The sequence below is a fragment of the Denticeps clupeoides genome, chromosome 2 (genome assembly GCF_900700375.1).
Source record: "Denticeps clupeoides chromosome 2, fDenClu1.1, whole genome shotgun sequence".
Taxonomy (NCBI): Eukaryota; Metazoa; Chordata; class Actinopteri; order Clupeiformes; family Denticipitidae; genus Denticeps; species Denticeps clupeoides.
The window spans coordinates 19,397,476-19,410,715 of NC_041708.1; the positions used below are offsets into that span (position 1 = coordinate 19,397,476).

The 13,240-nt window shown below is 46.3% G+C and overlaps 2 protein-coding genes across 2 annotated transcripts; one reads left to right on the forward strand and one right to left on the reverse strand.

Moving 5' to 3' along the window:
* Window positions 1-2,914: 2,914 nt before the first annotated feature.
* On the reverse strand, window positions 2,915-4,812 carry otud1 (OTU deubiquitinase 1). The gene has a single exon (XM_028969636.1). The coding sequence runs from the start codon at window positions 4,573-4,575 to the stop codon at window positions 3,679-3,681; it is 897 nt and encodes a 298-aa protein (XP_028825469.1). The 5' UTR covers window positions 4,576-4,812; the 3' UTR covers window positions 2,915-3,678.
* A 1,897-nt stretch (window positions 4,813-6,709) lies between these two features.
* Window positions 6,710-10,751, forward strand: tgif1 (TGFB-induced factor homeobox 1). The gene is made up of 3 exons (XM_028968242.1): window positions 6,710-7,136; window positions 8,675-8,901; window positions 9,894-10,751. The coding sequence occupies exons 1-3, from the start codon at window positions 7,121-7,123 to the stop codon at window positions 10,434-10,436; spliced, it is 786 nt and encodes a 261-aa protein (XP_028824075.1). The 5' UTR covers window positions 6,710-7,120; the 3' UTR covers window positions 10,437-10,751.
* The last annotated feature ends 2,489 nt before the right edge of the window (window positions 10,752-13,240 follow it).

Below are 13,240 nucleotides of genomic sequence, written 5' to 3' on the forward strand. Positions count from 1 at the left end.
TAGTGCTATGAGGAAGTACCAAACTGGAACCACCAAAGTATTACTGCAGACAATGAGATAGAATGGTTAGAAGGCATAGAAATCCCAAATAATCTCAGAAAACCCTACATCAGCAATAAAAACACCCCTCCCAAAACCTAGAATCAGGAACTGCAGACCAAAACAGGGTTAAATACATTTTTACTTGAGCAAATATGCAAACTTGGCATGCATTAATAGTTGCTCTGTACCCCAGAGCTGTACCCACGGATGGTCCATCCTTCAAGAGTTACTTACTTAACTTATAGGCGTGTGTATGTGCACAGTGTGTGTTTGTCAAATGGCTCCTGGCTGTCAAGTCAGCGGGATACACTGACCCAGACGGATTTTGCAATGTCACAATGAATTACATTTTCCAATCAGTGCAACCTTTCTGCAAATTACACCAGATGCAGGAATGTGTTTTGTGGCAGCATCTGCTTTTCACTACCGAATGATGGAGACCTGAACGAAGGGAGTTGCTGACAAGGCATGGTCCACCATACATAGACAGTACCACACACATTTGTCACATGTGTGACACCATTTACCAACAAAAATGACTGCTAAAGATAGTGTTGTTCTGTTCATAAAATCAGCCATTTTAGGCCACAACACCCGAAACTGTGTCTCTATACAAGGACACATTGATGAACTGGCTTGAAGAAGTAGACTCGTAACTAATTAGCTGTGGGTTCAAATGCAAAACTGTCAAGGTGCCATTGAGGTCCCCTTGAGCAAGGCACCATCCCCACACACTGCTCCCTGGGCGCCTTTCATGGCTGCCCTTTGCTCACCAAGGGTGATGGGTTAAATGCAGAGGACAAATTTCACTGTGTGTACTGTGTGCTGTGCTGCTGTGTATCACAAGTGACAATCACTTCACTTTCACATTCTTATTCATACCAAGGATTACTATCTGAGCAGAAACCAGCATAGCGCCATCTATAGGATTGGGAAACTCCTATCCGAAAAACAATTAAACTCGCGCTGTTACAAAATGGGAAATATGAATCGATTTTGTATCCTGTGTGAATTGATTTTGAATGAGTAGAGATAAAATTGCGATTCTTTTGTGAAGCGTTTTTTTTTTTGCACACCCCTAGTGAAGACGGTGCTTTGCTCAGTGACACCTCAGTGGTACCTCACCAGAGAAGAGAGGAGAGGAGAAGAGGAGAGGAGAGGAAAGGAGAGGAGAAGAGGAGAGGAGGAGAGGAACGGTGAGAAGAGGAGAGGATTTGTTTTGTTTATAATGAACCAAGCACGGTCGATCGACCATGAAATACAGAATTGTATCTGAGGACAGTAGATATAATTACAGCATTGTTCTGTACAATTCTGCAAACTCTTAAAGTAGTGTTAGTGTTTGTATGAAACTTTGTAGTGTGAAAATTGTGTAAATCTATGTAAATGTTTGGCAGTTGCTTTCAAAAACGATTTAATAAAGTTAAATAATATTTTTTTTTACTTTTTAGACTCCATATGCTCCATATGTGCTCATTCATACTTTTGATGCCTTCAGTGTGAATCTACCAATGTAAATGGTCATGAAAATAAAGAAAACACATTGAATGAGAAGGTGTGTCCAGACTTTTGGCCTGTACTGTATATAAGCGCGTTTAATGTCTGTTGAGCACTGCAGTCACTCAATTCAATAAATAAATAAATCGATAAATAAATACTGTAGTTTTTGCTCGAATGCTGCAGAATTACGTCACCTAAATTCTCAGGCGGTGTTGGGAGCGTGTCCTCTATTCTATTCTATTATAAACGAGGATGAGGTAATTAAACTGTCTAATTAGGAAGAGACAGCTTTGTGTCCAGAGCACTGAGAAAAGTAAATGAGTCTGTTTGCTTCCTGCTATCTGTCCACACGTGGTTCTTTGGGGATGTTTCGTTTCCCGAGGTTTATGTATGCGCCTGCTAAAGGATAAATGACAGCGGCAGACCCGTAAACACAAAATCTTATCGATTATGCAGATATTTATAAATGTATAATTACATGAAAAATGTCTAGATTCGTCTAGAACGCAGCAACGGCAGCGCGAACCACACCATCTACTGGCCAGATCCCGTTATTGCAACCAGACGAGTTGGTCGAATAAAAATACAAGTCTCCAATCTTCCCCTTCACACAAAAAGGCTGATGCTGACCAGGCACGATGTAAAACATAATAGCACCTAGACATACACACATTTTATACTTTTTAAACTGTAAACTTATGTTAACTGTTAACACCCACCTAGAATACATTCATGTTTTAGAATTTAGAATTTTTGAAGGGAAACTATTTAAGAAGACATCAAAAGTTGCACCTCAGTGGCACCTTGGCCACAGCCTTTCAATTATGAGTCCACTTCCATACCTGCTAAGCCACCACTACATGTAGAGAAGAACCAGTCTAGATCTAGTCTTGAGTTTTAATGGAATTCTGTGTTCATTAACCAAAGTCTTACTCACTTTAAATGTTTTGGTGATTATAAGAAAACCATTTTCTATTTTAATGGCTGTTTATTTATTATTATTTTTAATTCAAAACCATTGCATGTTTTCTCTTCATTGAAATTATTAAATGACCCTAAACTTTTGAACAGTAGTGTATACATTTATAGCTGGATGTGATTTAAGGTCAGAACTCTCGAAGCTTGTCAAGCCCTTTTACATGACGGGGGCACTACATGAACCCCAAACACAAGATGCATGTATTTACCTTGCGGACATATGAAATGCTTTAAAATGCTATGTTATGTATTGCTGAGCTTTTATAAAGCCTGGGGAACCTGTGAAATAAAAGGAGCAAATATATCTCACAGTACTGACCAAAAACTAAAGACTACAGCTGTAGATATGAGGTGTGTCGTTTTGATGAGATGACAGAGGACTTGGACCAAGTGGACCAGATAATATTTCTTTAATTCTTTCCCAAATGCACGGGTGTCCATAGTAGAAGAAAGGGATTTGTTTTAAAGTGCTAAACGTGTGGACAGCAGCCGTAGCGCATAGTGCTGCAGTTGGACAGAACAGCATATCAATAGTCACAGAGCCCCAAAATACAAAATCCATGCAGGTAAACAGTATAAAAAAGTAGCTTCAAAACTTGCTTCAGCGCCTCAAAACTTTTCCAGGGCAGGGAGCCCTTAGGAATTTTTTTCCTTCTAACAACCCTCTGGACAACAAACCTAATTAATCCTATCAATAGCATAACTTTCTCTAAATGTGTTCCGTTAGAGCCGCAAAACAAGTAGAACATTACAAATGGGCCATGATGGTTTTAATTAATCAGATGCTAAAATAATAACCCGATTAAACGAGCGATAGGTGTGAGATTAGATTTGATGTTCCAGCTTGCATGACTGCGTGGCCTCATACACCAGCAACCGAAGGCAACTTTTCACGCCACCACTCCAACAGATTTGGCACTCAAAAGCCACATGAAGACCACTGTGATTCGGAAAAGGTTTCTGTACAGCAGTTAGTAACGTGTTCAGCAATTACACAAAACACACAACAAAACAAGTAAATGCAATGCAAAGAAGTTGCTGTCCAGATAAGACCAATGTGCACCGCACTTCAACGTACAAAATAAGTTAAGGCAACGTTCCAACCACGCGTTGGAGATAAAGTGCAAAGTTCCGAGGCTCCCCCGCGCCTCTCCGGGCTCAGTGCGCGCCGTTCTGCTCGATGTACATCTTGGATAAGGACGCCGCCATGCACCTGGCCAGCTCCTCGTCGCGCCGCCTCTGCGCATGCGCGACGCGGCACCACTCCTCGTACTCGGGGTTGGCCGCTCGGCGGTCCAGCAGCACGTCGTAATGGCCGTTGCTGAGCCAGCTCAGCCACACCGCCGGCCTGCCGGGGTCCTCCTCCCCCAGGCAGTGCACCATGGTGGAGACGGTGGGGCTGTCCGCGCTGCCGCCGGTGGTGAGGTGCACGTTGACGTTCAGCATCTGGCTCATGGCGAGCAGCTCCGGGTAGCCGGCCCAGGCGCCGTCCTGCGCCGCGCCGATGAGGAACTCGCCCACGTCGCCCTCGATGATGGGGCTGAACTCGTCCAGGTGGTCGGCGATGTGGTGCAGGGTCTGCTCCCTCAGCTCCCGGTGCATGGACTGCTCCCCGTACGCGGCTTTGCTCATGGCCCGGTACAGGCAGTTCCCGTCCGGGATGACGTTGAAGCGGAACTTGCGCCGCTCGTGGAGATACTTGTTCTGTTTCTCCACCTCGGCGAGGTACCGGGCCACTCTGTCGTTCAGGTCACTCGTGGTGGGGGCATCCGGCACCGGCGACTGGGAGCGTCGGGGCGCGTCGTCGGGGTCCGCCGTTCCGCGTTCGGGGGGCTCCACGACGCCCGGCCGCGTGATGACGATCTCGGCCGTGGACGTGTAGAACAGCGGCTTCGCGGAAGCGGCCTCGTAGCAGGAGAAGGCGGGCATGTTCGCGTCCGACGACGACAGTTTCCGCGACGAGGCGGGGTAGTGCGTCAGCGTGCTGCTGTACAGCCGCATTTCCCGCCGCGCTCCCTTTATACGGCGCGGCGCGCTAAAAATACCGCCGTTCATCAGCAGGCGCGGCGCGGCGGGAGCGCCGCATGTCCCGTCGGTCGCCTTGCGTCACCGGCCCTCCGGACGCCGCCTCAGCGCCAGCCTTGGCCGATGACCGCGCCGAAGGGAACGTGAGACCCCCGCGTCTTTCCACGCGTGTTTACGCCGACGGGCGTGTCAGGACGGCGTCGCGAGTCCGGAATGCGCGCAGCGTGCCAAGAACCCCGACGGTCCCATGACGGAGGCGTGTGTTGCCAGATCTCGCGAGAGAGGCGAGGGGCGTGTTCCTCGGCGCAAGGTTATTTTTGCATTGTGCCGAGGAGCTGAGAACTACGTAAAAAAAAAAGAAAAACATAAAAAAATAACCCATCGTGTGTGTTTGGTTGCGCTCGTAAAATAGTAGTCGCAGGTTCAAACCCCACGTACTACCATTGTGTCCCTGAGGAAGACACATAACCCTGAGTGTCTCCAGGGGCACGTGTCCCTGTCAATACTGTTTGCATTGTCCCATCTGGCTACGGGTGTTTGATAAATGCTAGAAATGTGGGTTTAAACTAAATAACACACATATACTGTACATATTCATAAAGTGAGCTTTTAAATCAAATAAAAAACTAAAAATGAAAACAATCATTTTGAGTTATTTTGTTTGTGATGGCAGATATTTTTGTATGTAAGACCTCATGACATAGTACTGCAGTGACAACACTGGAAGATGAAGCTCAGTGCAGCTTTAAAAAGCCCCGAACGCATGCGCAGGGGGGATGAATCCCGGATGAATGAGTCTGTTTTCTCGGTCTCGCTCCATATGCCAGTGACATCAGAGCTATTTTAACTGGAACAAGCGTACCTGTCATGTGACTGTACACTTTATTTTCAGACATAATGCTAACTTTTTGTAATCATCTTTCCCCCACCTCCTAATAGTTTCAGCGTTGTCTTTTTCCATAATAAATCGTAAAATACATTATACAACAATAATGAAAATCTTCAGGTTAGAATATCAACGTCTTATGTGTCACTTATTATGAACAGCAAAAATAATATATACAATGAATAAAAACACACTTTGTTACAGTTATCTGCATTTATTTATTTGCATCCTTTGTCACTCATGAGAAGTATGTAGTACAAACAGTGCACCTCATACACGCAGGTGACAAACAAATAAGAATGTGTGCCGGAGAAAAAAAGTCTGGGTATTGGACTCAGTCCCCCCAGAATCCTTGCACAATTTTTTTTTTTACTTTCTACTTTCACGTCACTTGTTTGCATACCTTCGCCCTACCTGTTACACATTTTATGTTAAAAACATAAAAGTGTAATATTTGGTTATGTTTGCAATATTTGCATATTGGTTCATTGTATACTAGCAATATTGAGGTCTATAGCAGTCGGTGAAGCATTTCACTGCGTGTCATGCCATGTATGACTCTGTACGTGACAAATAAAAATGTGAATTTGTACTTGTCGTTGTGCTGGGTGCCCGACAGAGGGAGCCCGCAGTTTATTCACACGTGTGCCCTTCTATCGTCGAGCCACTAGGGGGCGCAAGGCGTCAGGTGCAGATTCTGTTTACATTTCCAGCCGCCTTTCCGGGCTATCCAGGACAAAAGAATCCGTAGACCGAACCGTCCTGTCCGGACAGAAAACGAATTAGTCCAACGATATTAATGCTAATAAAAAAAAAACGTTGTTATATAATTCACAGCGTAGATTAGATGAGTACAAGTATGAAACGTGCAAATCGTAAACAGAAAGTACGGAACTTTGTGTTGGACGCACGGGAGGCTGCGGCGTGTGCCCTGAACCAGATAGGGAATTAGGGCCGCAGACACATGACGCACGGCCCGCGTCTGCAGGCTGACCTACATACGCTCACACGCTCACAGAGACAACGGAGCCCGAGCCGCCGTGCGCGGCCAACTTCCCCGCAGCACCGCGGAGCACGTGGGGCCATAAACCCCGCTCCCCCCCGGAGAAGGTCCGCGGCGCCGATTACGCGGTTTCCCGCGACTTTTTTCGAGCCAAGTCGCGCAGTCTCGTTACCGAAAGAACGGAGATCGAGATACGATCCCGTAGGAAACGAGAAAAAAAGTGCTCCCACGGCACGAACACAGCGCGCCAAAGGATTTTTAAAAACAGTTTTTTTTTTTTAATAAATAAATCTGTAAATGTATAAACATAAAGTGGCTAAAATGAAGTAAGTGCCGTAAATGAAACGGCGGCTGTAATTTGCTCTCTCGCCGAGGAAGCCGCGCTGATGTCAGGGCTCCGGGTGGGAGGGTCTTGGGGCGTCGAGGCCGCCAGCTGTCAGAGATAGCTGTCACCCAGATTCTGATCAAACGCGCACTGCGTGGGAGCGCGGCGCACGCAGCGTGGCGCGCAGGTACACGGACTGACGGACGGACGGACGGATAAAAACCCAGCGCGACCCGCAGCACCGCGTCCGCCGGAGGTGGAATAAGAACAGGGAGAATACCGGGGACATACGGAGTAACAGAGGACGGCGGCGGGGGGAGCGGAGCTGCGCACGTCTCGACGTCGCCCGGGAGAAGTGGACATGAAGACGAAACGGGGTAAACGCGCCTTTTCGCTTTTTCATTCGCGCCGTAGCGTCGAGTGGAAACTTGGCGAAAGAAGCGAGGAAGAGGAGGAGAGGAGCAGGAGGAGGAGGAAAAAGCCGCCGCTGTTCCCCGCTCCGAGCCACGCTCGCTATTGTTTCCGTTCCAGACAAAACAGGGGCTTTTTTCCGCCATGTGCTGGCGGGCTGTCACCCTGTTCGGCCCGGTCCTAGTCGTCCACAACCGACTCAGTGGGTGCGTTTCGACATTTTTTTTTCTCGAGCCCAGTAGAGAAAACGTCAAAACCCGCGGACTTTCGTTCTTTTTTTTTTGTTCCCGCGTGGACTGAGTGACTCGGGAAAACTTTGCAGTCGACCTTTCCACCCCCTCGCTTGTTAATGTAATATTATAATATGTTTCCTAAACGGCTTGGTTGTGAATTCGGTTGGATAATGGCCTGTATGTGTGTTTTTTTTATTATTATTATTTTTAAGTGTTTTGGAGCGAGTCGCTCCTTCATCCTCCAGACGCATCGGGTTTGATCGTGAAAAGTCGCTGCGACGTGTACGTCGGCGAACACGTTTCGCTCCCGACCTCCTTTGTGAAGTTTGTGTTTGCCCTCCTTCCCCCGGGCGCGCTCGCATTCTTCGACCTCGTGTTACCGGGCGCGCGCCCGCGCGCGCACACAATAGAGCCGCGCGTCCCCGACTGTCGCGCGCGGGCGCGCGCTGGAGGACGTCGTCGGACGTCGCGCGGGACCCTCGGCGCGTTCTTTGCCGCGCCGTCGGTGCGAAAAGTGGGAAGTTGGCGCCCGGGTGTGGAGCGCGGACGAGGTTCTTTTGTTTGGTCTCGAGACGCTGATTTGCAACAGGTTTCGCCCTCCCCCTTCCTCCCCTTCCTCCTCTTCCTCCCTCCTTCCCCCAGACAGACAGAGAGACGGAGGGACGTAATTACTCCTCTCTGTAAACTCCCAGGGCAGCTCTGGCCTCCAAGTGCCAAAGATAGTCGTGCGGAAAAGAAAAAAAAATGACACACAGCGACGTGATTCAACTCTCTGGCTGAGATTCGGTCGAAATTACAGGAAGGGGTTCACACACACACACACACACACACAAACACACACACACACACACACACTCTCACACACAGTCTGCCCTTCTGAGCTCCGGTATTTTTAATGTCTTTTACCTGTTGAAGTGTTAAGGAGCCGCAGGTTGGTTGGGGGTAAGAGGGTGTATGTCGTGGTGTGTTGGGATCTGTGGAGCTTTTTGTCAGGCCGGGAGCCTTCGTGACGTCCCCCCCACGTCTTCATGCTGCGCCCGCCACCCCCTCCCGCTCTGCTTTTATGAATCACATGGCTGGACTTGACAGCAAGGTTTCTGACACATCAGCTGCCAGCGAGAGCGAGACAGGCAGAAACACACACACACAGCCACATCATTTATGTGATTTCACACACTCATTGCTCATTTACCAGCTCTCTGACACACACACACAGAAATGGTGCATTCTTTCACTGTGTACTCATCACCCGAGTCGCTCGTCCCTCTCAGGTATGCTGTCGTTGTCGGGCAGCGAAACGGAAGACGAGGACGGTCTGGATGCCCCCCTGGACCTGTCTGGCGGAGGGGCAAACGGGAAGAGGAAGAGGCGGGGAAACCTGCCCAAAGAGTCGGTGCAGATCCTGCGGGACTGGCTGTATGAGCACCGCTACAACGCGTACCCATCAGAGCAGGAGAAAGCCCTGCTGTCCAAACAGACGCACCTCTCCACGCTGCAGGTACACACACACACACACACACACAACTGGTTATATTCATTATGAATGGTTGTGTATGAGCACATAAACAGTAACAGTTTGAAAATGCATTATACAAGGTGCGTGTGCATTTACATGTTAATGATTAAAGTTATGTCAATTCAACTAAATATCAGCTAAAAACACAACCCTGTGAATATAAGTGGTCAGCCAGAGTAATAAACAAGTCAGATGTAGAAAACTAATTTACATTAAAGGCGGTAAATGATTTCTCATATTTTTAGCGCCTATCAAGACAAGAAACCGGCTAGTACAGCTTAAGGTAGCTAAGTAGTTTTAATACAAAGGGGGCAGGACCAGAGTACGTCTGTGTAGGTCTATGAATATATATCTGTATGAATATATACAACAGGAAAACCAGCTAAAAGGTGCTAATGGTTAAATAGTGTGTGTGTCGGGGGCATTTAAGACACGGCCCAGCAGAAAACACTCACTCAGGAATTTCCCCTCAACCCTCAGCCAGCTCTGTGCGAACAATGGAGAGACAATGCAGAGGCATTACCATACTGAGGCTCACAAGCCAGAGCAGGCCACACTCAAAGACACACACACACACACACACACATGTTTAGCACAACAAAGACACACACACTCTGCTGGTCACTTTCATGCAAGTGACAAAAGAAATAAGAAGAGCTGCAAAGGAACTCAATCGTGCTTTAAGTCAGGATTCGGACTCCCCTCAGTGTATCATTTACCGGCTTCTGCGTAGCTGCGCGACGGTTGATACTAAAGTTGATTTTTTCAGCCTCCCTCTCCTACTGGGTGCATGTGAGTCATATGGCGCTTCACAGACATCTACAGTGAAGTTCAGCCTGAATATGACCGTAATGAAACTTAAAAGGGAGAAGTGAGGACTAGCAGGAAATGGTTCTGCTGCAGAATTAGTGTTGTGCGTGAATTGCTGGAAAAGTAGCTTGTTTTGAAAAGGCTGGTTTGTCCATGTTCTGTAGGTGTGTAACTGGTTCATAAACGCCCGGCGGCGACTGCTTCCTGAAATGCTGAGGAAAGACGGAAAAGACCCCAACCAGTTCACCATCTCACGGCGTGGAAGCAAGGGAGCCGAGGGCCTCAGTGACAATTCCCACTCTCCTAAACACAGCCCTGCGGCCTCTGCGGAGACGAACGACCGAACCGCAGCAGTGACGCCAGCGCTCCAGACTTCCAGCTTTGAGCCCCCTGTCGTTCCCAGGAAGTCGTCCCCAACACCCAGGTGCCCGTCCTCAATGTCGCCAGGGACGGTCCTGCCGCGGCCCTCAGTCATCTGTCACACCACAGTCACGGCAGCGGTGACACGTGGTGGGCCTTGCCCACAGACGGAGCTGTTTAGTTGCCGTGGCGACGGAAGTGCAAGCCCCCAGAGTGGCCTGTTCAACACCCCGCCCCCTACCCCACCTGACCTCACCCAGGACTTCAGTGGCTTCCAGCTCCTGGTTGATGTGGCTTTGAAGAGGGCGGCTGAAATGGAGATGCAGAAGAAGCAACTCCTAGCCTGAGAAGGAAAAGAAGAACGACCTAAAATGGAGGGAAGAGGGGGAAATCCCCTCTACTTTAGAAACAAACTTCATAAAGAGTTTGGAGACTGACTAAACTACAGAAAGCAAAAAAAAGTAAAAATGTAAAAAAGAAAGGAAATTCAACCACCACAAAAAATGGCCTGATCATTTCCCTTTTGTAACGCTGAATCCAATCCACAAAGGAATTTGTTTGGTAAAATACGTTTTTTCAAGGTGCCTTGGTTATCACTTCTTTTTGTATTGCGCATAATGTATATAAATATATTTTGTATCTTTTTTTTTTTTTCCTTTTTTGCACACAGGGGACCAAAAAATGTAAACAGACACAAGCTGCCTGTCTTAAATCTTTCCTGTTTTAGAGGGTGGAGAGGATCCGTTCCTCGTCTTTTAACTCTTCCACACATTTTGCACAATACGGCAGGTCATCTCACTCTCTTTCTAACTTTTCTTTTTTCTTTTGCCTCTGCCCATCACAAACTGAAATCACTACTGTACCGGTCATTGTGTGTTGTGTAGTACCGTTTAGTTTCTCAGTTTTTCATTTCAATTTTTGAATACTATGAACTCGTAAATGTTCTGTATTGAATGCTAAGTTTAGTTTGTTTTTGTTTTTTTCTCCCCATTCTTGACAGGACGTTCAGAAGTAGCAGATGTCTGAGCTAATCCTCAGTTGTTCTCAGTGTAGCCATGGCCAGTGAATGCCCCCCTCCCTTCCTAAGCACCCCCATTTCTCCCCTAGTGGACGATCTCGCAAGAGAACTGGAAGATGTATTGACACTACAAGATTTTGTTTCTGTATTTTAAAAAAAATTTTTTTTTTTTGTTCTTCATTTGAAGTCCACCTTAAGATAAAAATGTATCCTGTACGTCACCAAAAAGCCGTTTTAGGGACTTTGAGGGGGGAAAAGGACCATTTGTGTATAGTAGGTAATGTGACGCCATGCCCAAGGATGTGATTTCTTTTTCATGCTGTGCAATGTTTGTGGCAACAAGGGGTCACACAGTGTTTAAATAAAAATTTGTTTTCTACAAAAAAAAAATAATGTTTTGTGATTTATGATAAAAAAAAAAAGTTTTTTTCTACACATTTCAAACCTAAGAACATGTGTTTCTCGTAGCGTATGAGGTTCTACAGTGATCGGCAGGGGGTAGGCAATAATGGCTTAATCCATCAATTAATCTTTATATGTTGCTTTTACAATGTACATTGTCACAATGCACCTAACAAATATGAACAGCCCTCATAGCCCCAGGGGAGCAAGCCAGAGGCAACACTGGCAAGGAAAAAATATACCTCTAACAGTGGGTGGTAGTAGCCTAGTGGGTAACACACTCGCCTATGAACCAGAAGATCCAGGTTCAAATCCCACTCAAATCCCATTGTGTCCCTGAACAAGACACTTAACCCTAAGTTGGTCCAGGGGGACTGTCCCTGTAACTACTGATTGTAAGTCGGATAAGGGCGTCTGATAAATGCTGTAAATGTAACAGGAAGAAAACCTTGAGAGGAACCTAGACTCAGCAAGGGAAACCAATCCTCTGATCAGCACTGAATTACAATGAAATGCATCCAAAAAATTATGACATATGAAGGTTATTGCAGGTGAATAATGACACCATAGACCAAAACATTCTACCAAATAAGCTTGAAACGTTAGTTGGAATACATGGGACAGTTGTTGGCTCTATGGAATTATCATTAGCTCTTGTTAGTCTAGCAATGGTGTCAAATAAGAATCAAGGATTGTTCTTGTTTTCCTCTATCAAAGATGACATGAGCAGCTCTAGCAGAGGAAAGAGCTTTTCGATGTTTGATGACAATCCATCTTTCCAGGCCAGTCTGAACACTTCCAGTTTTGAGGAACGCCATTTCCATTCCAGTCTGTGTTCTGTTTGAATTGAGTTGTGGTTGTTGTACCATGGAGCCTTCTTTTGAACATTAATGCATTTCTTTTTTTACTGGAGTGACCATATCCAGGGTGTGTCGCAGTAAGGAATCCATGTTGTCTGTTACTTGTTGTAGGCCTTTGCACAATATGGTAAATCAGGCTGCCACAGGGGTTGTGGAAGATGTTGAGTAAATTCTGTACACATGGAATTGGTGAATTTGTTGTGTTGCTCCTGGTATCTTGTGGGACTTGAAGTGCAGGAATCTAAGCGTATATTAAATGTGACCAAGAAGAGAGAACTGGTACATGTGGATGGACAATCAGGTTCTCAATTACAATACCAATGCTAAGAGCAAGATCAGGAGTGTGTCCACCATTATGGGAAGGGCCTATAACACTTTGGGTGACACCAAAGGAATCTAGAACATAATTAAAAGCTCTGTTTAAGGGATCAGCAGCCTGTAGTTACTCTTCTAATTCTGCAAACTAGTCACTAAACTACACTTTTCACAAATAAACGGGGCTTTACCGCTAGTGACAGAAGAAGCATACATAGAGAAAATAAATATTGTACAGTTAGAACAGGAGATGGAAGAAGAATCCATAATTTACATGCAGATGCGAGAAGTGTAGCGAAGCGGAAGACTGGGGACAAATATTCCGGGGTGGAATATTTGTACAATCAGTCTAACAAAATCTTGTTCAATGGAACACCCCCAGGGTTACATTGTAAAATGTCACATTCTAAATGCCATTAAACCAGGACCAAGTTATTTTTCCAACCCAGAATGGAAGTGGCAAGTTTAAAAACATGAAATGAGTTTTTAATGTTGATTGAAATGTGGATTTATATGAACACTGACCTTGTGAAATGTATGCCAGTGTTCATTTGGA

Coding starts and splice junctions, on each gene's coding strand:
- tgif1 (XM_028968242.1), top strand. Junction 8,902..9,893: donor CGCACCTCTCCACGCTGCAG/GTACACACACAC, acceptor CATGTTCTGTAG/GTGTGTAACTGGTTCATAAA.
- otud1 (XM_028969636.1), bottom strand. CDS start 4,575: ATGAACGGCGGTATTTTTAGCGCGCCGCGCCGTATAAAGGGAGCGCGG.